The sequence below is a fragment of the Pteronotus mesoamericanus genome, unplaced genomic scaffold, assembly GCF_021234165.1.
Source record: "Pteronotus mesoamericanus isolate MK-2021 breed Mesoamerican mustached bat unplaced genomic scaffold, CSHL_Meso_final scaffold_31, whole genome shotgun sequence".
Lineage (NCBI taxonomy): Eukaryota > Metazoa > Chordata > Mammalia > Chiroptera > Mormoopidae > Pteronotus > Pteronotus mesoamericanus.
In genome coordinates, this window is record NW_026555312.1 from 18,671,139 (window position 1) to 18,694,530 (window position 23,392).

The 23,392-nt window shown below is 40.4% G+C and overlaps 2 protein-coding genes across 2 annotated transcripts in view; both read left to right on the forward strand.

Moving 5' to 3' along the window:
- NEDD9 (neural precursor cell expressed, developmentally down-regulated 9) overlaps positions 1-23,392 on the forward strand; it is a 117,179-nt gene that overhangs the window by 35,176 nt on the left and 58,611 nt on the right. The gene's annotated exons all lie outside the window — the stretch shown is intronic.
- Positions 20,195-20,599, forward strand: LOC129085505 (40S ribosomal protein S26-like). Its single transcript, XM_054591899.1, has one exon. It carries the CDS (start codon positions 20,214-20,216, stop codon positions 20,559-20,561), a length of 348 nt encoding a protein of 115 aa, XP_054447874.1. The 5' UTR covers positions 20,195-20,213; the 3' UTR covers positions 20,562-20,599.

Below are 23,392 nucleotides of genomic sequence, written 5' to 3' on the forward strand. Positions count from 1 at the left end.
CAAAGTGATGAGCCATATACCTGGGAGGGCGAGATTTAATCAGTCTACTCAAAACTGTGTGCAATTTAATACTTATGAATTGTTGATTTCTGGAAATTTTCATGTAATATTTTTGGACTGCTATTGACCATAAGTAACTGAAATCAGTGGAAAGCAAAACTGTGTCTGGGGACGGGGGTGGGATTACCTTACAATGTGGAAAAGTGAAGGCTAATCAAACAAAACATGCTTTTAGGAACTTTTGATTCAGAAAAGCTATAATAAAAAAACACAAATACAATAATATTTTCAAATTATTGCAGCTATGTATATCAGTGAACCAGCAGAGCACATATGTGAAGCATCATTTATTCAATCTATAGATTTGATGTTCTTGTATGAAATCCGTGATAACATCAGTGTTCTGACTTACTCGGCAGTAATATTTCTCACTCTGAACTAACCCTCCTTCTGGCTGTCACTACAGTATTCTCTTTTGAGTTACATCAGAAGGGTCTGTCTTATAAGCCTCATAAACGCAGGATGAACTGATCACGCCCAATGAAAGGGCCCACAAAGCTGAAGGCCATCCGCTGTGGTCTAAGGCACTGATAATGCAGGGCAAATATTCAGGGTCAGTTGGTTCCTTTTTTACATTTCTCTACTTAAATTCAATTTGTTTGTATGACATATTATTTATGCTTAGAAATAAACTCTATTATATGTCTTAGATATAATATTTAAATATACCAGTAACTGGTTTATGGACAATTGAATAGAGCCACTTTTTCTTCCCCCTCCCCCAGACAAGGCCCATATCTCAATAGATAATAGCTTATGGGTTTTTAAAGAAATTTTTCTACTAACTCATCAGTGTTATATCTAATGAATTACATATCCCCACACTCTTGCTCCCTGGGATCTCTGTTGTAAATCGATGAAATAGGCAGCAATCAGCACATTTAGCTGAAAGCTATTGCTTCTAACAGCCCTGGATGTCTAAGAGGGTCTCCAGCACGAAATGATTCTATGTTACTATATAAAAAGCCACATCTACTTTTCTTAAGCTCTATACAACAGAGTTAAGTCAAAGTACAAGTCTTATATATTGTGAAAAGATATTAAGAACTACATCACTGCAGCCAAGGAAGTGGTAGCTTTGTTTGGTTTTTTTTTTTTTAATTTTTGCAAAGACATATGACCTTATCGAAGCTTCAGACCAAAAATTCCCTTCAGCTGATATCTAAGAAGCACACGAACCATTAGCTCTTGGTATGATCAAGTCAGATGGTACGTCAGAAGCCATTTCTAAATTTAGTTTTCTTGAAAAGACACATTGTCAGGAAGCACTGTCAGAGAGAAATGGCTGTGGCTAATGTAAAATAATTGACATCCAGGGATACTGACTTCAGAAAGAGCTGCTGAGGTTTCACATGAAGGCTGTTTGTAGTCATAAGCCAGACAGGTAGTTCCAGCATGCACAGATTTTCTCTGGCATGGGTGCTGCAAAATCTGTTGGGCTCAAAGTAAAATCTCTACTCAACTGAAGTCATCCTTGCTCCTATCTATTGATGTGTTGTTCCTGATTCACAGCAATGGATAGTCTTTACGATGAGTGAAAAAAGGGTAATTTGTTCCCTACATGCTTATATACCAAGGCAGGTGCACTCTTCCTGCGTTAACTTCCTACTTAATGCAAGTGATCCTGACCATCGACTGGTTTTATAAAGACTTCAGATAGACAGGCTGGGCTTGCTCGGCCAGTAAGGGCAGAGGTCAGAGACCAACTCAGAAAAGGTCAATAACAGTACCACAGGAAACTGCATCTGCTCTTGGTTAGACCACTGATTACAATTACAATTTCTCGTCCCTCGGTGAGAAACAATTGATACTACAGTTAAAGACTAATTAAAGACCAATAAAAGGCAGAATCATTGTTTTTAATAAATGTGCTTGGCTAAAAGCTGTAGCCAGAAAGAATAACTTGACTCCTTAGAGAGTTTTTGTCTCCAAGATAGGATCCTCTGCATCTAGCCTCACTCTTAGAAGTGAGTTAATTGTCAATGTAATGGTTTATTTTCTAAAACTTTAGGGGAGGCTTTCTGCAAATCTTCACTGTTAACATTTGGGGCCACTTAGGTCTTTGCTGTGGGGCTGCCCTGCGTATCTAATACGTTTAGCAACATCCTTGGTTGTCTCCATCCACTAGATACAAGTAGCACTCCCCCAATCCCAGGGGTGATGATCAAAACTGCCCCTAGACTTGGCAAAATGTTCCCTGGAGGGGAAGGGAGTAAAAAATAACCCCCAGTTGAGAACCACGGGTTTAGGGCGTCATTTAATAAACACATTTCATCTGTACCAATGACTCCTATCCCCCAAATCCTTACCCCCACACCCTCCAAAAGAATTGCTTCTTGTTCTATAAAAAGATCACCACTTTATCTAAATTGGTCATAAGGACAATACATTAATTGATTCAATTGTTATTCCAGGATAGGGTTCTTAGAGAAAAGTGTTTCCATCCACACACCTTAAAAAACTAAAATTGAAAACTCTAAGTATAGTTTTGTTAAAAGAATAAAATAAGTTAAAGCCCAGCAAATACTCTTGAAAAAAATCAATAGAGGATGCTGGGTGGAGGGGGGAAGGGCGGGGGAAAGAGGAGAAAATCAGGACAACTGTAATAGCATAAGCAATAGAATATAATTTTTAAAAAAAAGAAAAAGAAAAAAATCAATAGAAGTAATAGAGGAAATTTGGGGAAAAAAAATCTTAAAATCATCCCAAGTCTCACAACACACAAAGAACCATTGCGGACATTTGGTGAGCATTCACCCGGACATTTCTCCATAAATATAAACAGGTACAAAGCCTGAAAGATATGTGAAAGTGCAACCGAATAACCCAGGATTGATTATTCCATGATTCCATATTGACCTTTACAAAAAGACATTATACTCATGTGGTTTTCAATAAAAAGAATCAAATTTGATTTTCAGATGATAAAGAAATTGCAAACTGGAAGAAAATTAATGAATTTCCAATGTTTCTTCACCATTAAACATATTGGTTCTTAAAAGAACTCCTAAATTAAGAAAATGTTTGTGCAAAATTTTAGGAGCTGAAGTGATTGTTATTTTTAAACTGTGCCTTTCAACACTAACCAGTATCTACTGACTCCCCAACGGGAAAGATGAGGAAGTAAGTTAACGTTTTTTCCTACCCCTGTTCCGCCCATTTCCAATTTGATTAGTTATAATATTTACATGGGGCCTTTAAGCTTTCTTCTTTAGCCATACTTCCTACAGTTGCTTGGTCTCAGTGCTATTTTAAATGAATCTGCAGCCTTTCATTTCCTGAATTTTTTATTTTGACTCATTTTTTATTTAGCTGAATTGGTTTTCAAGACACAGTTTTTATTTGCAAAAAGGACCCATAAATGCTGTATTTCTTGAGCTTTTGAACCCTTGATGATATTTTCCTGCTGCTTTCATACTCAAAGGACAATGTGACTGAGATTCAACTCTTGGATGACCCTTTCTTGCCCTCAAGCTGTCTAGATGTCATTCCATAATTGTTGCTGGAGCTGATGGCCAGTGACCACAGCAGTGACCTCTGAACTCACACTGGATACTGGGAGACTGTGGCTCCACACAGCTCCCTGTTCCCTCTTCTCAGGGGCATCACTTCCTAGGGAACCCCTTGGCCTACTCAGATCTCCTAAAGTCCATTTCTGCCCTTCAGAAGAGGAATTCAGCCTACTTGCTCTGGTCCCAGTCTTCTCTCATCTCTCTACCCTGTTCCAGGTCCAGAGTCCCCTCTTCTCTCAAAGTAACAGCAGGAATGGATCCTCCATCCTCTCCCACTGCCCTTTCTCCACCTCCAGGGAAGTCTGGTGACTACTCTCCCTTCTTTCCACTCTCTTTCCTTTGGGTCTCGAAGGCACAGAGCCATCACTTCCTCCTTTTTCCCTGAATAAGACATTGTTTCTCCTTACTAGTCTTCTTTCTGCTTAATGTCCCATGCAGGATCTGCAATTGACTAGCTTAGTTATCCTAATGGTACCAAAGAAGTCTTCTTCTATGCTCTTAATGTCCCCACTCATTCCAAAAATATGTATATGACATAACCAAGGATTACTTATCCCATGATTTCACACTAGTGTTCTGGTATTAAGTACTTACCCCTCAAAGCAAATAAATCTCCAACTTCTTCAAATGTCACCCAGTTTATTCTTTCCTACTCTAACTGGCCTAAGTTTTGATTGCATTTTTAATCTACCATACACATCTTAGCATATGAAAAGGCCAGACTGTATAAATGGTTATTTTTTTAGATTATACCAGAAAAGCTCTCAAAACAGAATACCCTACATACAGAGGTATTTAATAATGTTTGTTGATAAAGGGGATGTATTGAGAAATCTACTAACATTTGGCAGGACTCAAGAAAAAAGGATAAGGGAATACCAAAAGTAAGTGAAATATCAGAATACAGAATTTAATAATAATAATAATAAACATCAACTAAGTACTTTCCATATATGTGGGACTACTTTTAGTTGTTTACATATGTGGTCTTGTTCAACATTTAGAATGGCTCTAAGTAGGAAGTAGTATTAATGTCTCTCTGTTAAAAATGAGGAAACTGAGGTCTAGAGGAATTAAGAAATTTGTCCATGGTCACACAGCTAATAAGCTGTGGAGTCTGAACTTGAACCCAGGAAGACTAGATGCTCTACATGGATTATTACGAGGGAAATGGACCATCTTGTCTAAATTCTGCAAAAATATAGGCTTAAGAAGCCATAAATTCTAATTTTGGCTTGGACTAATGAACTTCCTTTCTGTGAACATGATAGGTCTCCATCTACCAAGAGAGGTTACACGCTCCCTGTATAAATGTCCCAGACAAAAATGACACCTACCCATGTGTGACCTTAACACACACTCTTCCATTCCAACCAAACGATGACCTCATAATGTCGAAGGCCAGGAATGTGAGTTGGGGAGAAGAAAATAACAACTTGCTTTCACTTTCCAGGCAAAAGCACACCAGCCCAAGGCCATTCTCTCTGCTGTGCATTCTCTGCAGCTTAAGAGGGCCTTCCATGTGCCAGACAGATTAAACACTCAGGGAATTTGATATGATCACTCCTGGGAGGGGATTTTTTCCACTCCTCTCTAATCCAATGAAGCCTGGGCTGGCAATGGCAGTTGAATTGAGAGAGTGACTAAATATGTAGAGTCCTTGGAGGTTAAAATACAGTCTGTCTATGAGGGGAAGGTATTTTTGCCTTTAGCGTGTCTGGATTTCTAATATCTATTGCAGACTATTAATCATACAGACCAGACTCTTGAACTTCTTTGAATTATTTTACATTTAATCGGAATCTACCCCACCCGGCCAAAAAAAACCCTACCAAATCCTGCCTGGTTACCTGATTTAAATGATTTTTAACATTTAAACAATGGTTTACCCAAAATACATACTCACCAATTAAGCATATGTTTAATAGTTTTGAAATGGATTCAAACAAAATCAAAAATACAATTATATGCATATCATGAAATTGTGAAAATTAAAAATTAGCCAAGGACCTATTGTTCATTTCTTTCAGATTTCCTGTTAAAACATTGGTTGTCCTAGGGTTTCACCATTTGAAATACTATGGGAAAAATGGAATAACTCATTTTCAGTAAGACCATTTCCATCTAACTTCATCGGGTGAGAATTTGGCCCAGAGTTTACACTATAATGTATGATTGTGTTTGTTAAAGTGTTGCCTGATTTTATTTGTGACCTTTACATAAAACAGATGTCATGATTTATAAAACCTGAAGTTTCTATCTGAAGTCCAAAAACATCTCTCTTCTTACTCCTCCAAAGCCCTATTTTCCATGTATTTGCTAGACTTTAACTTATTTTATTCTTTTAACAAATGTACATTGAGTTTAACTCAGAGTTTTCTATTTTGGTTTTCTGGGCAATGTGGATGGAAATGCTTTTCTATAAGAACCCAATTTTGGAATAACAACTGAAGCCAAATTGGAAATGTGGAGTGGTATTCAGGTTCAAGAATAGTCATAATTCCCCATTCCAACCACACAAAAATTCCTAAACTTGCTTCAAGCAGAGAATCTGGGATGCGAACAAAGTCTGTTTTCTTTCTACACTCAGAAGGGTAGGTTGTGTGTTTCACCTTAGGGCAGAGAGTGAATCAAGACCCATATGCTCTCGATTGCACAATCTGGGAAGGGAAAAAAAAAAAAAAAAAGAAAACATTTGCCTAGGCCAAAAGAAGTTGCCACATTATCTGTCACCAATATAGCTGCCAGAATTTTTCAAGGTGCAGAAAAAGTAAACCTTTAAAGCAAATCCTTTCTGGTGCATTGTTTTTGGAAGTTGCTTATTAATTTCCTCTTGCGCCCTGACTAATGTGGCTCAGTGGGTTGGGAATCATCCCTCAAACCAAAATGTTGCCAGTTCAATTCCTGGTCAGGGCACATGCCTGGATTGTGGACCAGGTCCCCAGCTATGGGCATGCAAGAGGCAACCGATTGATGTTTCCCCTCACACATCGATATTTCTCTCCCTCTCTTTTCCCCCACTTCCTTTCTCTCTAAAAATAAATAAATAAAATCTTTTTAAAAAAAACTTCCTCTTGCACTTGTCTGGCCACTGAGAGATGGAGCTTATGCACCATCACCTCACAGTAAGTAGAACCTGGGCCAGAGGACTTTTCCACAGTGGGGAATATTCCAGAATATTTAAGGCTTGTAATTTGTTGATTTTTTTTTTTAGATTTATTTATTTACTTTTAGAGAGAGGAAAAGGGAGGGTGAAAGAGAGGAAAAGAAACATCAATGTGTGGTTGTCTCTCACATGCCCCCTACGGGTGAGCTGGCCTGCAACCCAGACATGTGCACTGACTGGGAATTGAACCAGTGACCCTTTGGTTCGCAGGCCGACATACGAGACACTGAGCCACACCAGCCAGGGCTAATTTGTTGATTTTTTTTTTGTTAAAAAATACTTCAAGATCATAAAGTTGAGGAATTTTGGAGGTGGTTATAGTGGAGATGTCAATCCAAAGAGATCTGTTCTAAACGATATCTCCAGGGCAAGACAAGAATCTAACACATCAGGACAATGAGTGTGGTCGTCTGCAAGCTTCATCACTAGGCCAGCGTGATCTTTCATTACCTGGGCTTTGCCTGCTTGGGGATTTTAGTGGAGCAAAAATAAGGGGAAACAGAGAAAATGAGGTAAAAATGAGGTATAAGTTATCAACCACTACTGTACACCATACATCCTGAATTTTCCAGGACACATGTTCATGTAATCTGATTGTTCCCCTCAAAACTAGTTATACTTGCCAAGTAGTGTGTTTGAGTTTTGAAGTAGGAAAATTTAAATTATAAACTAGGTATAATTTATAAAAGATGGTATGGTTTTACTGTTGCCTGAGGGCAATGATTGTGACACATTTATCTTTGTATTTCTAATAACATATGGCAAATGAAAAGGGCTCAATATATGTTGAATGAATGAAGAGAAAAATAAATAAGCTAATAAAAATCAAGATAAATATGAAAGAGTAAAAAATTACTTCATTAAGTTCTATTGTTTTACCTCTATTATTAATGTTTAGTATAAATTAAGAACCCAAAGACCAAGGTTCTAATCCTGGCTCTGCAGTTTCATTGAGAAAATTTAAACCTCCCAAGAACTGTTTTCCATCTATAAAATTGAAATACTAACTTCTTTTATTTAGCTCATTTTCCAGCACTGTTACATAAAACACCTACAACAATTAATGTGAAAATGTTAGGTAAACTGAAAAGATCCATACAAAGATACATTTTTTCTTCATTATCATTATCATCACTGTTCTAGTATTCTGGGTTACTCATCTTGCAAAAAAAAAAAAAATGCTAGTAATCACAAAAACTTCATACCACATCTGAGCTTACTTTTTAAATTGGCTTAGTTTTTATTTTATGAATTAAAAAATAAATCATAATATTCCATGCTTTGTCCCCACAGTGAGCCAACCAACTCAAATTTTGGTAATTTTTTTATAGAGCACCAACACTGGGAAAAATTCTTTTGCAACACACATACTCACATACACACACTTACACACAAATCTCACATATCCTTCAGCACTGAGAATGTTTGCTAGTAGGTGTGAAAAAGACCCACCATCAGAAAAATTGAGAAATAGTTTGTCTTCTCTGACTAGCAAAATTTCTATATCTTCTTTCACTTTAATACTGTCCCCAGAAGCCCAGGATCCTCAAGTTTCTTAAGACCCACCATATATGTTCTTAAACTGCTACTACTTCAAAGTCAGTTAATATGAGTCCATCCCACTCAATGCCCACAGCTGAGGTGACAATGAATGGAGTGAGAAATCATCATCCCCTTTATCATCATCTTTCCAGTCTCTATCGTTTATTGAACATGTACTATGTGGCTTTACATTCAACATCTCTTTTAACCTTATAACAAACAACCTTATGAAATAGAGATTATTGACTTTATTTTACAGATGGGCAAATTGAAACTTAGAATGACTATGTAACTGACCCGAAGGCACACAACTTTTAAGAGACAGTGCCTGAATTTGAAGCCAATTCCACCTTATTCTTAAATCCATGTTTTTAACCACCTCTCTTGACTGCCTTCCCAAGCATTTCTACGATAGGACATTTTTGGTGTGCTAGGGCAGAGATTTATGAAGAGGAAGAAAGTCTTTTGAGAGCTCCTTATTGTACACTGTCTACTGTGTTTATTACTATCAATCCACCAATGTATATTTTTAAACTCTTCTTGAAACATGGATAACTATGCTAGGCTTGAAAGAATATAAAGAATTAAATATTACTCTAATGTAAGTGACTAATGGTGGTTTAATTCTTCTTTTTAGGAAGAGGATAGGAATACCTTGAAAGAAAAGCTATATGCTATAAGCCAAATAAATGAGTTCCTAATGATACAATTTTTTTTTTAAATCTTCACCCAAGGATATGTTTATTGGTTATAGAGAGAGAGGGAGGGAGAAAGAGAGAAACATTAGTTGGCTGTTTCCCATACACGCCCCAACCAGGGGTCAAGCCCATGACCACGAATCAAACCTACAACCTTTTGGTGTGCAGGATGATGCTCCAACTGAGTCACTGGGCCAGGGCCTTAATAATACAATTTCTGCCACTGGGGCAAGCAGATGGAGGAGAAACCTTTTTTCTATGGTTTTTTTGTTTGTTTGTTTGTTTGTTTGTTTTGAAGAGACAATCACTACAATCCTAAAACTGTATCATTTCAGCAGCCATCTGACCTGATCTCTCTTAAGTTTTGATCTTAGTGGTGTCACTCTCAATGTCTTTATTCTAGATGTAAAAATGGCTAGTCAATATTACTATTTAATCAGTCTCTCTTAAAACAATATTTACCTCTGTTATTTGGAGAATCGGAGATTAGGTTAATTACTCCTAAAAATATGACTTGTTTTTCTAACTCCAAGAAAGGTGAGGGAATATGTTATAGACCACTCATGTCTATGTATTGTTTTATAGGGTGTCTTTTTTTGTTTTGTTTTGAATAAGAGCATACAAACAAAACTCCATTATTATAAGTCATTTTATTAATAATAATGCATGCTTAGAGTTCTAAGATTAAATTACTACACACACTCATAAAATTGTTCCTGGTGGCACTTTAATGCTAGTTTGGGGGACAGGACTAAAACTTATCTTCAAAGTCCACCCTATTAAATCAAGCTTCTGTAGGGCCCTGCTATTTTCAAGAATATTATCAAACATTTAATTTACAGGAATCTGAAAAATGATTGCCTTTTTAAAAACTTGAGATTTTCCATGTCTGCCATCTTCCACGTTAGCCTTCGGAGATGAGAAGTCCTTAAACTTAAGTTTAACTGGGAAAAATGTTTCTGAGTAACCAGGTTCCAGGCAGAGTGCCTTCCAGTAATACCCTCACTTGCAGAAACCGCACTCCCCATCAGGCTATCAGAGCAGAGGGTGTTGGGGGAGGGCCTTCCCGTGGCCAGAGGGTCTTATTTTGTAAGTCTTCTTAGCTTGCCTGGGGTCACTGGGTAAGGAGAGGAAGGGAAGCCCCACCTGGTGCTTGCACAGAGGCCAAGCATGTTGCCCTTCTGATCTAGAAGCCGCATCCGGCACCTTCACAGGAACTGCCCAGAGCTGGGTCTTGTCTCCAGGTCTCCCTCAATCCTGCACAAGAGATTCCACCAGACCCCCAAGAAAAACACCAGCAGCCCTGAGTGCCAACAGAGAGAAATGAGGTGTGCATTTTCTGGTTTCATGTTGCAGCTTTTTCTAGCTCCTCTTACGACAGAAATAACATCTGCAATGCCAGAAGCCTATGAAGTAATAAATAACCTTTCCCCGAGACATTCGCCAGTTTTACCTTGCTTTGAGGCATAGTCAGCCCTGAAAAATTTATGACTTTGTGATCTCCAACCTGAATCGACATTACCCCATCAGAGAGTTTAATGACCTCTCTAAGCTTCACTTTCAGAGGAAAGCATGGCACAGTCACCAAAGGAATATCACGGCTTGCATGAGTCAGGTGGTGCAGAAGCTACAACCCAGAGTCTGTATTCAGAGGGAGAATGGAGATGGAGCACTGGCTTTTAAAGCAGGTGAAATAGCAAAACTCATAACCAAGATCATAATGGAGTGGCCTGAAACTTAAATGTAAAAAAATGTATTAAAACCCACAAAACCACTTCCCTTCAAATTCTTGATAGCAAACATGTCAGCTCATTAAACGAAGCTTGTTGTAAGCTGAGTTCAGAGAATAGCATTCACACCTTCAACAGAGCCCATCTGAGTTGCTGGGGCCAGGCTCTCACACTGTTCCCCTGTTGTGCAAGCACCGTGGGGCCTCAGAGCCTCCCTGGTAGGCACAGGCCACCCTCAGAGCCTTCATAAATTAATACTCTGAGACCTATAATAATGTAGCTACACAAGGAAATGGATAGTTTTGAATGCTGTGGAATGTTGTGATGAAACATGAGTTTGTCTACATTCATTTTGGACTTTGGTTTTAGAAGATTCATTTGGAAAAATGTTCAGAGTTACATAGCTGTTACACAGCTTCTTCCATTTGGCCTTTGCCTCTTCCAGGATATGCCCATTCTGCAGAAAATTATCATTTGGAATTGTTATCAGTTATTTACATCTTGGTGTGGATAAAAACTGTGAGAGTCAGTTTTTAAAAGCAACAGATGGCCTTGGCCAGGTGGCTCAGTTGGTTGGAGCGTCATCCCATATATCAAAGATTGAAATTTCCATGCCCAGTCAAGGTGCATACAGGAGGCAACGAGTCAGTGTTTCTCTCTCACATCGATGCTTCTCAATCTCTGTCTCTCTGTCTCTCTCTCCCTACCCATCTCTCAGAAATTCCTCTCTCTCTAAAATAAATAAACAGCATATCCTCAGGTAAGGATTTAAAAAAAATTAAAAAGCAACAGATAGACATAAGGACACTTGTCCATGAGCAAGGGACTAATCACTAGGACAGGAGACAAGGAATAAACAAAATAACTTTGTATGTTACTCAGTTAAAACACACACACACACACACAGCATTTACATTGTCCCTCGTGCTCCACTGTGCTGCTATAAAGGCAGAAATGAAAAACTTCAGTTCTCATCCTGTTCAGAGTTTTGCCTGAGAGCAACTCTTCTGCGGGATTGAAATTTGACTTTTCAAATCTCTTTATACTTCCAGGAAGAACTCTGGGGCAAAAGGACCCAAGAAAAAATAAAATTAGAACAAAAGGGAAGGGGTAAGTAGCAGTGTCTAGAGTGGGGACATTGACAGAAAGAAGCCAAGCTCAGAGGATGGTCTGTTTAGGGGACAGACCCAGACTAGGACTCCAGTGACCTGAAGGCTCCTTCCAGGGTTGTCTCCATGAGTCATGGGCCTTCCGGAGGCACTCTCCTTTAAGGTCCTAGTTTTCCCTTGAGATAAATGTGGAGGGTAGAGTACACTGGGGTTTCTAAACTGGGGTGACTTGCCCCATTGGGTATCTGTCAAGGGCTACAGACAATTGTGGCTGCCACAACTGGAGAGAGGAGGGTGCTACTGGCTTCTAGTGTGTGGAGGCCAGGAACGCTGATAAACATCCTCCAATGCACAGAACAGCACCCACAGCAAACAATTATCCAGCCCAGAATTTCAATAGTGAGAAAGTTGAAAAACCCTGGGTTGTAAAATTCAAAGGGTCCATTGACCATTAATAAGATCCATGTGGCTGATAGTCCCCCAGAAAAGATTGGTCTGGAACCAGGAATTTATGGCCATACTTTGCATTTTTCCAAGGGCCTGAGAGCCAGCGTGACCCATTATACCTATAAATTTTGCCTTGTTTTTTGGCATTCCTGAGCACGTGTCGAACATACTCAGAGGTTGACCAATGCTATTAAAGGGACGTTTGGCCTGCAGTAAATTTGGAAGGTGCCCAAAAGTGGATCGGTCAGCAAATACGCCATTTACATGGGGGCTTCTCTGAGTTTGCACAACATGTAATGTCACCTAAATCAATTCATACTCTTAAAAAGCTGATGAGTATATAATACAAGAGTTAAATATCAAAGAATATGAAAGAGATACCACCTGCACTTCTTGGTAACTGGTGAGTACAGCCAACAAAAGCAGAGGTGCCCCTGTGGTTTTGGAGTGAGCTGAAAAGTTTCCAAGAGTTTGCCTAGAGTTTTCCAAAAGTTGTACAACCATTCTGCCTTCCTGCCACAGCTATACCTGGCAGGAGAGAAACCAATGGGAGAGAAAAAATGCTGGTGCCCCGAAGGTCTCCAAAGTAAGACTCCAGCTCAAGCAGTTGGGGCTCTACCTTATCAGGTGTTTGGCATAGGAAAAAGGTAGTTCTAAAGAGCTAAGGCTAGTTGGTTTGTGAGCCTGCATTCCTCTACCTGTCTGAGGCCTCAAATATTCCCCCGGGAGTCTGTTGAGCTACCATTGTTCAGTTATGATACCCAGTGCACTACTACCCTCTAGCAATAACCACACATAGTGACATGAAATTCTGCTTCGCTGGGCTATCCAGCCCCAGATGCTCTGTAATGTACTGATTGGTGACTTAGTGGTGCTATTACTAGATCCCTCTGAAAATGCAGCCCAAAAAAAAAAAAAAAGTCATCGAGATGGAGCATACAGGTTTCACTCAACTCCTGCCCAAATTACTGAAGTAGTCTCCTAAACAGTCTCCTCACAACTCTCTAGCTTCCCTTCAATTTCTTTTCACCAGTGCAGCCAGAGTGATTCTTTCGCACTCGAAGCTAATTGTATAACACTCCTACTTATATACATAGAATGGCTCCATAGTGCTCTGGAGATTAAGAAAAAATTCCTTATATGAATCCAACTGCTACCTGCCTCTGAAGTATAATATCCCCATGACTGTGCTTCAAACACAGTCTTTCCTTCAGTTCCTTGAATACCTCCTGCTCCTTTCTGCCATTTGCACATGTTCCATCTGGATTATATCTTATTCCTCCCAGGTCTTCACCACCTCACCATTCAGTTAAGTAATTTCTCCTTTCAGAGCTCAACTCAAGACCCTGGCTGGGTAGCTCAGTTGGTTGAAGTGTTATCTTGATATGCCAATGTTACAGGTTCAATCCCTGGTCAGGGCACATATAAGAATCAATCAATGAATGCATAAATAAGCAGAACAACAAATAGATCTTTCTCTCTGTCTTTCTCTCTCTTCCTTCTCTCTCTAAAATCAATCAATAAATTTCTTTTAAAAAAATTCAACTCAGACACTTGCCTCCTTCACAAAGACCTCGTCCAACCTCCCCTACTAGGTCTTTCCTCATATACTCCCCTTCGTGGCACCATGGTACTCTTCTTCATAGCTCTTTCTTCAATTGTGATTTCACCTTAATGTGTGCATTGGTGTTCCATAATTAGCTACTGAACAAACAATTAAATGAAGTATTCCTTCCTGGGGTAGAAGAGAGACCCTCTCTGGCCACACATTCTTACTTGTCTTTGATGGTTCCATCTTCTCAGCATGGGAAATTGTTAGGTTTGTGTCTTTGCCCACTGAGAATCTTCATTCCCTGCCAAGCCCAGTTCACCCACTCGTTCCTCCATGAATTCTTCTCTCATCTCCCACTCCTCACAGGGTTTAATTGTCTCACTCTGTGATCCTGCAGATCTTTATTTATATCTTTTCACATGTTGCCTTGAATTAGCATCAGTTGTAAACACATCAGTCTTTTTTTTTTTTTTGATTATAAGCCCCTTGAGAAAAGAGACTCAGACTAGCATACTGTCCTACAAAGCCGTATGTACCTATAAATATTTGTTAAAGTAAAATGCCACTTGCTGAAGCTTAGGTGATAAGAATAATCTCAAGTAAATACTTTAAGACAGCACTAGTACCAGTGACATTCCACCTACCTGAGCTTCTAAGAACGGATGTGCAATGGAGATGGCAAGAGGTGCTTTCTCTGTGGAAAGAGAAAAAAGTGTCTCCCAATTAACAGAAAGTTACCATCATCTCTGGAGCCTGGTGGGATTTCTCCTCTGTTCCAGAAGGCTGTCATGGGAATAGTACTCTTTCTCTGCATGTAAAGTTGTCACATTTAGCAAATAAAAATACAAGACTCCCAGTTAAATTTGAATTTCAGGTAGACAACAAATATTTTCTGATATAAATATGTCCCAAATATATCATGGAACATACTTATTAAAAAAGTATTCATAGTTCATATGAGCTTCAAATGTAACTGGTCATTCTGTATTTTATCTAATAAACTTAATTAACCACATGCTCTTAACATATGGTTGAAGATGCCATGATATTAACTGGTGGCTTCAAATGGCAGCCCACAGAAAAAGGAATGCCAGCACAATGAGATCAGATAAATGTCATTTTTTCTCAATGCTTACTTATTTGTCTATATGGCTATCATATCACTGCCCGAATCATCATTATCTGAAAGGATGAGTGCTGGATCTATTTTATTACTTGTATAGAATCCTTAAGATGATGCTGCACTCACACATGCATACTTGTGTTGCTGCCTCTTATGCTCAGGAAACAGGAAGAGATTTTGATGATAGTTTTTATAATGTTCCCACAGAAGGTTTAGTGTTAGATTCCAAAATAATACCATTGTTTCCCATACATAAAATTTTACATTAAAAAATAGAAAAGTGGAAATCAATTTGGAATATTTTAAATGTGAACATGGAAGTTTGGGATTTAATTCACAACCAAATATGGGTTTGTCCCAGAGCATGGGGTTGTACAGGGAAAGGAAAACACATATATTCTCCACAAATTTTCCTGGAGACCTACGACTTTTCAAGGAGGAGGGAATAAAAGTGAAAAGTGAGGCATATACCCTGATCACATTTTCCTTTCAGAAGCACCAACTGCTACATACATGTACTCCCGGCAACCTTGATAGAGGAGGCTGGGTTCCTATAACCGGGGAGGCTTTGTTTGATTTCATTATATATTTTCCCCCTGAAAACCTGGCAAGGTGAGACTTTTTTAATTTAGTATTCACCAAAATTAAAACTCAGTTTGATTTGACAAGTTTTGGAGAGTTGAATGACTATACATACATGAGCGTGCAAAACCAAAATAAGGCATTGCCTCCATGAGAAACTAAATGGGAATCCCAAGAGTAGGACTAAAGTCTATGCATTTTCTTTTCACCATAACCTGATCCTGTCTAGAGGTTCTTAAATGAACATGTCCTGGTTCCTCGGGACTCAGCTGTTTTGCAAGAATCTTACATCATTAAGGTGAACTTAAACATTCTCATGTCCTTAGTGTTTCCCCAGAAGATAATGTTTTGGTTCTAGGTGACCATCAGTAAGCATTAAAAACATCAAGCTCAATCAAGCCCAATTTTCCAAAAGAATAATTTCTCTGTTGAAGTTGGGGGTGGGGGGATGTATTCCTATCGCTTCTATTTCTCTCTTTTTTTTGTTTTTCAAGGATATGTTGACCCTGGGGTACAAAACCAATCAGCACACAAAAACAGACCATGGAATTCTGAGAGACAGAGCTTTTTCTGGGAAAAGAGTACTACACTAGGCTAGCACTTAGTTTCTCCCCAACATTTGTCATTTCCAACTTTCATATTAAGAAAGTAATGCTTTGTTGGCATGTGCGGAAGGCTCTATCTACATAATGAAACAGTGTGAGTGACATGGAAAAAAATGTCCATTTCCTAGCATCTCCTTTCTGATCTCTATAGTTTTTCTTTGACCATGGAAAAGGGTGCTTCCAGGAGGCCTGGGAAAAGGTCAACCATAGTTTTCAGGGCCTTTAACGCCAATTTGCAATGAATCATGTTCTAGTGTGTATCTGTGATTGTGTGTGTGTTGGGGTGGGGGTAGGGTGTGACTGCATGTGTTAATTTGTTTTACTCTCTTTAAGGAAAGGGAGGGGCCCATTCTCTGTCCCAGGCCCTGGGACAGAGAATGATGTCAGCACTGACTTTGTGCTGAGATATTTTGCTTGAGGGATTCCAAATAAGCACAGATCAACAAATTACCGCTAGGTAAGGCTACGAGAGCTGGTTTGGATACTTCAGTAGTCACCTACTGCTCCTTCACTTGATTGGCACCCTCTTAGATCCTCCAAAGCCCTCTTTTGATTTTCGTATTCATCTGTATTCTCAGCTGCCAGTGGGCCGGAAAGTTCATGACATGCTCAGGCTGGTAGAAAATAAGAATGCCAGGTTTCTCTGGAGAGGCCTCCATTGTGCTGCTAAGAGCTCCACCCAGGACTGACATGAAAATCTCACAGAGGTAGTATTGCAGAGGTAGTGCTTCAAAGCCAGGATAGAAGATTAGACTCTGATTCCTGTTGGGAGAGCAAAATACAGTCTGTGATTGACAGGAATCAAATAACACAGCCTCAAACCACGGGGCAGAGCACAACACATGGTATGGGACAGGCATTTATATGAAATTAAAGCAGGAAGTAAGAGGAGAATTTTGTATTTCACCCCCAATACCCACATATATGCACAAAGAGATGCATGCACATGTGTGTGCACACACATACAAACATAAACATACTGACACACACAGACTCTAGCTGAGACATTAAGCAACACAGGGCCCACAGCAAACATACCCCTGGAATTGATCCACAGAGAAATTAGTCAAACATTCTGGGGGCAACTAGAGTACAAAAGGTCATTTCTTTGTAGAAACACCTGCAAAAGGACCATATTCTTCAGTTAAACCATGCCTATTCCCAGTTTTGCTTTGTTTTCCCTTCGTAGCACTGTTTCTAAATGCCCAAAGTAGCTGAATGCCTGTCTCTGAGGCTTGAAACTGTCATGGGCCACTAGAAACAAACCTAGTAAGCAGGAGGGATCTGGCTCAAATGCAGAAACCTGGAGTCAGGGCTGACCTAGCTCTGCTGGCTAGACAGATCCCTTCTACAGAAAGTGAGCAGGCCTCAGCTTTTTCACCTCCAAAACAGGGCCCTAATATGGGTCCCACCCATTTTACAGGGAAGAGAGAGAGCCAGGACAGCCCAAGGTGCTTCTGGAGATGAGTTCTCCACAAAAACATTGTTATTTTCCTCTACAGCATGGATTTGAGCTCCTTGCACAACTACCCTGGACCTCAATATTCCAATTTTTTTTAATTCCTGTCTATGAAGAGCCCCATCATAGATATCTTATTCTTTAGTATATCTTGTTCCAAGATATAAAATGACCAAGAAAGGTGATTTAAACAAAACAACCATAACCAAAACAACAAAACACCTTTATTGGTTCCTAAATCTTTATCTCCCCTGAAATGTTAGAATGACGTTGACTACATTAACTAATATAGTTTCAATTAAGTTTTCCATGTTGAGAGAGTTAAGATTGAGAGAATGAAATAATTGCCAACCAGGTGTGTTTTGTTTTTTAAATCCTCACCTGAGGATATGTTTATTGACTTTTTTAGAGTGAAGCAAGTGGGGGTGGGGAGAGAGAGAGACATCTGTAAGAGAGAAACAGCGATCAGTTGACTCCTAAACGTGCCCCGAATGGGGATCAAATCTGCAACACTTTGGTGTGCAGAAAAATGCTTCAGCCAACTGGGCAACCTGACCAAAGTGCCAACCAGTTTTTATAGGGCTTTATTTTTTAATAGGATTGCAATTTATTCTTCCCACTGGAGGTTTTATTCCTTTAAAACTAAAGTAAACAGTGAATTATCACAAAATCCATTGTCTCCTTTAAGTTTCCTTATCACAGCAAAATTCTGAGAACTTTCCACAGGTGGAAGACCCAGGCACAGTGCCCAGAGAAATTAAAATATGGTGCACTGACTGGCAGTTAGAGATAAAAGTTAAAGATAATGAGAATTTACAGGTGTGGGTTTTTATTCCCCAATCTAGTAAGAAGTACCATTTAAATGTTGTTAACCATAAGGGTGCTTCAGTGCTCAGAGGAATGGCAGGGAGCTGTTCCCAATTCTGGAATCTCAGAGTTGAAGTTGCAATGCACTTCTAACACACTTATCCCAAGGGAACAATCATTATCAAATTCAAAAACTCTTTGGACTCAGCTAACAGGACCTGGGGAGGAGGGATCCCTACTGAATGAAGGTCAGCATGGAGGACAGGGGGTAGCCCTGAGCACTCCACAGGCACAGGAATGGCAGCTGAAACCTTGTCAGATATTCAGGATGTGATTCTGGGCACTGTAACAGCCTCTCTCCTCTTCGGTGTGTTAAGGATACCCAGGAATGTTTCCCCTTAGCATTTATAATGCTGAGGAGAAGGAGAGATGTTAGAAGCCACCCCAAGATGAACACTAATGGAGAGTGACATGTGGAGATTCCAGTAAGACTAGATATAATGGTCTCATTTTCATGGTGTGTCAAATTAAATTTAGGCTTTGGCTCCTGTGCATGTCATGGCACTCTGTCTCTCATCCAGAGCCAACATTTCACAAAATTTAATGACTTTACACCTCCAGAGACAATGGCCAGTTGGGAGAAAGACCAGCAGGGCCTCTTTTCTCTCCTAGTCCCCACTTTTCCCTCCCTCCCTCTCCCTGAATCACAAGCTACATGGATGTTTGGCTATGCTCTGGCCATACCTGCCCATTTGCATGTCTCTTTGTGCAGTGTTGTGAACAGGGAAGGCTCATGATGCACTTCAGGATCCAGCGGTCATGGCGCAGGCATTCTGTGGGTTGGAAAAAGCTGGGAGTGACCTGGTTCTAGCCAGAGCCTCTGGGAGCTTCTTCACCATGGCCCCCTACATTCATGACATTGTGTTCCAGGAGGACAGACCCAATGTCGGGAGCTGGGAAAAAGCCTATGCCAGCAGACAGAGCATAAACCTCTCCACAGGGGAAGGAAATGCAATATATAACTGACAGGCCCAGTGTAATTATCTGCCATGTACAGAGGGTTATCCTGACAGCCAGACAAAGCTTGGCATGTAAATATTCAGCAAATAGTTATCGAGCACCTACTATACATATTTAGACTATAGATCCTTAGGGCTGATGCTCATATTCTTCCTCTAACACTCATTCTCCTCTTCCTTAGTCATGAAATGACCACCCAGCATAAAGACTACATTTCCCAGCTTACCTTGCAGCTAGTTGTGGCTATGTGACCAAGATCTAGCTAACAAAATGTGAGCAGAGAGGGCCCATGTGCACCTTCCAGAGAGGAAGCACATTTTTTTTCCCCTTTCTTCTGTCCTGCTGACTGGAATGCAGATGTGATGGCTAGAGACTGAGCAGCCTGAAACCTTCTGTTGAGGAAGGCAAAGCATGAGATAGGAAGACCCTGGGTCTCTGCAGACTTCATGAAGCCCTCAATTAGCCCTAGACTACTTTCCTTCAGATTTCTAATAAGTGAAAAGAAAATTAATTCCTACCTTGGTTAAACCTGTTCTCTAGGTTTTTCTGTCACTAACAGTCAAACCTAACCCTGTAGTCCTCAATAAATGTTTGTTGAGTAAACAGACTGACTTATTGAGTGACTGAATTAAAAAGGAGTGAATGCAGTTCTAGGTGTTCAGCACTTTGGCTAAGCCATACCCAGTAATGAGGCAGTAAATGAGATAGATATGGATCCTGCTCTCATGCACCTGAACTTTGTAAGATACTTTGAGCAAAAAAATAACAAGTGTGCTTTTTTCTTGGGTCCTCGCTTCCAAGATGACGAAGAAAAGAAGGAACAACGGTCGTGCCAAGAAAGGCCGCGGCCATGTGCAGCGCATTCGTTGCACCAACTGCGCCCAATGCGTGCCCAAGGACAAAGCCATTAAGAAGTTTGTCATTCGAAACATAGTAGAGGCTGCAGCCGCCAGGGACATTTCGGAAGTGAGTGTCTTCGACGCCTGTGTGCTCCCCAAGCTGTATGTGAAACTACATTACTGTGTGAGTTGTGCCATTCACAGCAAGGTAGTCAGGAATCGTTCTCGTGAAGCCCGGAAGGACCGAACACCTCCACCTCGATTCAGACCTGCGGGTGCTGCCCCACAACCTCCACCAAAGCCCATGTAAGGAGCTAAGTCTTTAAGGAGAGAAGAAAAGTTCTCTGGAAAAAATAAAATGGAAATTGTACTTTAAAAAAAATAAATAACAAGTGTATTGAACTTTATGAGAAGGATAGTGTGCCATGGTGATGTGTACCCTGGAACTCCAACACAATAAGCGGAGTGATGTCTCCAGGTGAATCCTTAACACTGAGCAACAGTTGGGAGGTGAAGTGCTGTCAGCCCTGAGATGAGAGGCAGCATGCTTGCACTTGAGGAACTAACAGGTCAATGGCTGCAACACTGGATTCAAGGAGAGCCTCAAGGCAGAAAACCAAAGGGGCAGGCAGAGGCTGGATCATCTAAACCATTGACGTTCTAAGAGTGGTCCATGGACCAGCAGCTCCGTCGTCCCCCAGGAGCTGTTGGGCATGCAGACTCTCAGTCTCCACCCAGACCACAGAGCCTGACCTGCATTTTAACAAAAGCCTCAGGAGACTGGTGTGCATAGGAGAATTGGAAAGGCACTATCATAGGGCACATTAGGGATTTGTGTTTTGTTTTGTTTCACTGTTACTTTTTATTGAGAAAATTTGGATGAAGCCCTTTAAGCACAGAAGGAACATAATCAGATTTTCATTTTTAAAAAGTTTTTCTGGCCCCAGTGAAGAGAATGCATTGGATACCTAAATGGATGCCCAAAAACTCAAATAATCTGTCAACAACAGCGGCCCAAGCTGTATGGCCGAGGTCAGTGAGTGCAGAGGGAGGAGGAGAGTTTGAAAGATAGGCCGGAAGAAAAACCAAGAGGTCTAGTGATTGATTGTGGGCTGGGTAAGGGAGATGCCAGCTTGCCCTGCTAACTGGATGTGGAACCATTCCCTTGGGGGAGCTCTGAGAGATGAATGAGGTCTGAGGGCCAGGGGTGGGTGTCAACTTGAAGTGACTATGAATAGCTCAGAGAAGATGTGCAGTAACCAGGTATACACAGGCATTTAGATCTCAGGGATTGTACTAGTCAGGGTTATCCAGAGAAACAGAAACAATAGAATATATATGTTTATTTTTAAAAATTGGCTCACCTATTTGTGAGGTCTTGGCAAGGCCAAAATATGATGGAGGAGGCCAGCAGCCTGGAGACTTAGGAAAGAATTGCAGTGCAAGTTCAAAGGTAGTTTGCCTATGAACCAGGAAGAGAGGATGTAACAGATTAAGTCCAGAGGAAATCTTCAGAATTTCCTCTTGTTCAGGCCAGATCAGCCTTCTATTCTACTCAGGCCTTCAATTGAGTGGATAAGGCCCACCTGCAAACAGAGGACAATCTGTTTTACTCAAAGTCCATCAATTTAAATGTAAATCTCATCTAAACACCCGCACAAAAAACAACTAAAATAATACTTGTCAAAATATCTGGGCACAGTGGCCAAGTTAAAATATAAAATAAACCATCACAGAAATGAAAACTAGGAAGTCATTGGCATGTAGGTGGGTGACTATGAAAACATTGCCAGTAAGCTGCATTGCCCAGAGAGAGAAAACAAAGGGAGAGAGCCCTGAGGAGCATCACTATTTAGTGATCAGGTAGAGGAGACAGCAGGTAGCTGGCAAGAGACTGCAAAGGTACTTGGCTAAGTCCTCAGGGACCAGCTTTCAAGGAGAGCCATGTGCAGATAGCAGGGTCGCCCAGGAGCCAGATGGGGCCTCTGTCTCCCATCAAGTAAGTTACCAGAGCTGGAGAAAATCAGAGTAGCTCTGGTATTCAGGAGACTTATTGCCAACCAGAGAATTAGCCTCAAGCTCCTGGCCAAGATAGCTTCTGGATGAGTTGTCCTTGGGGATGTGATAGGCCAGAGGTTCAGAAGGCTTCCCTGAAAGCCACGGAGACCAGGAACCTGAGCAGCCTAGCAAAACAACACAAGCTTCTTTTCTGTCCAGGCTGGAAAATGGAATGCCAGTCCCTGTTTTCTGGCTGTTTGCCATAGAATAGTGATTTCCATACCAGGGTATTTTGGGGACCAGTCAAGGATCTGTAGAGCCAAAATGTTCAAAGGAAATAACAAGGGTATTAAGAGCATGAGATGTGAAGCCAGACAAGCCTTGTTTAAACCCTAGTTTTATGATCCTGGACAGGACATTCACCTCTCTGGTCAACAGGATTGTCATTTAGAGTAGGATTCCTAACTCCTACCTGATCGGTTGATACAGAGACTAGATCATATGTTCAGCTGTATCTGGAACTTAAGATCTGTACATGGTGAATACACAGAACATAATCTCTCTGTCTCTATGACAAGACCTTAGTTCTCTTCTCTTTCTAATGCCTTCGCTCACCAACAGTCCCCCCACTTTTGCTTTCCCTTTCTATATTTAATTACCACTTTTTGGTTAACACTCCACATTCCCTAGCAAGCATTAAAGGTATACATGCATTATACAACTGAAGAAATCTTTTCAAATGTATACAAACATTTTACTGGCTGGTCTCATGTTTTTGTCCGCCTTTGGAATTGTGCTGGAAATAAAATGCATGAAGTCAGTTATAACTTTCTATTGCCAGAAAGAAATTAGATTGGCGATTGTGGTTGCCAGGGGTTTGGGGATAGGGTTGGAGGGAGGAGGAATGGAGAGTGACTGCTGATGGGCATGGAATTTTTGGAGGGGTGATAAAAATGTTCTGGAATTAGGTAGTGATAATGGTGGCACAACACTGTGAATATATTAAAAACCACTGAACAGTACATTTTAAAATGGGGAGTTGTATATATGTGAATTGTATGCCAATAACAACAAATAGCTATTGCCTGGGTCAAATAGGGGAATGCCTACTTCCAAGATCAACTGTTATGCAAACATGAGACA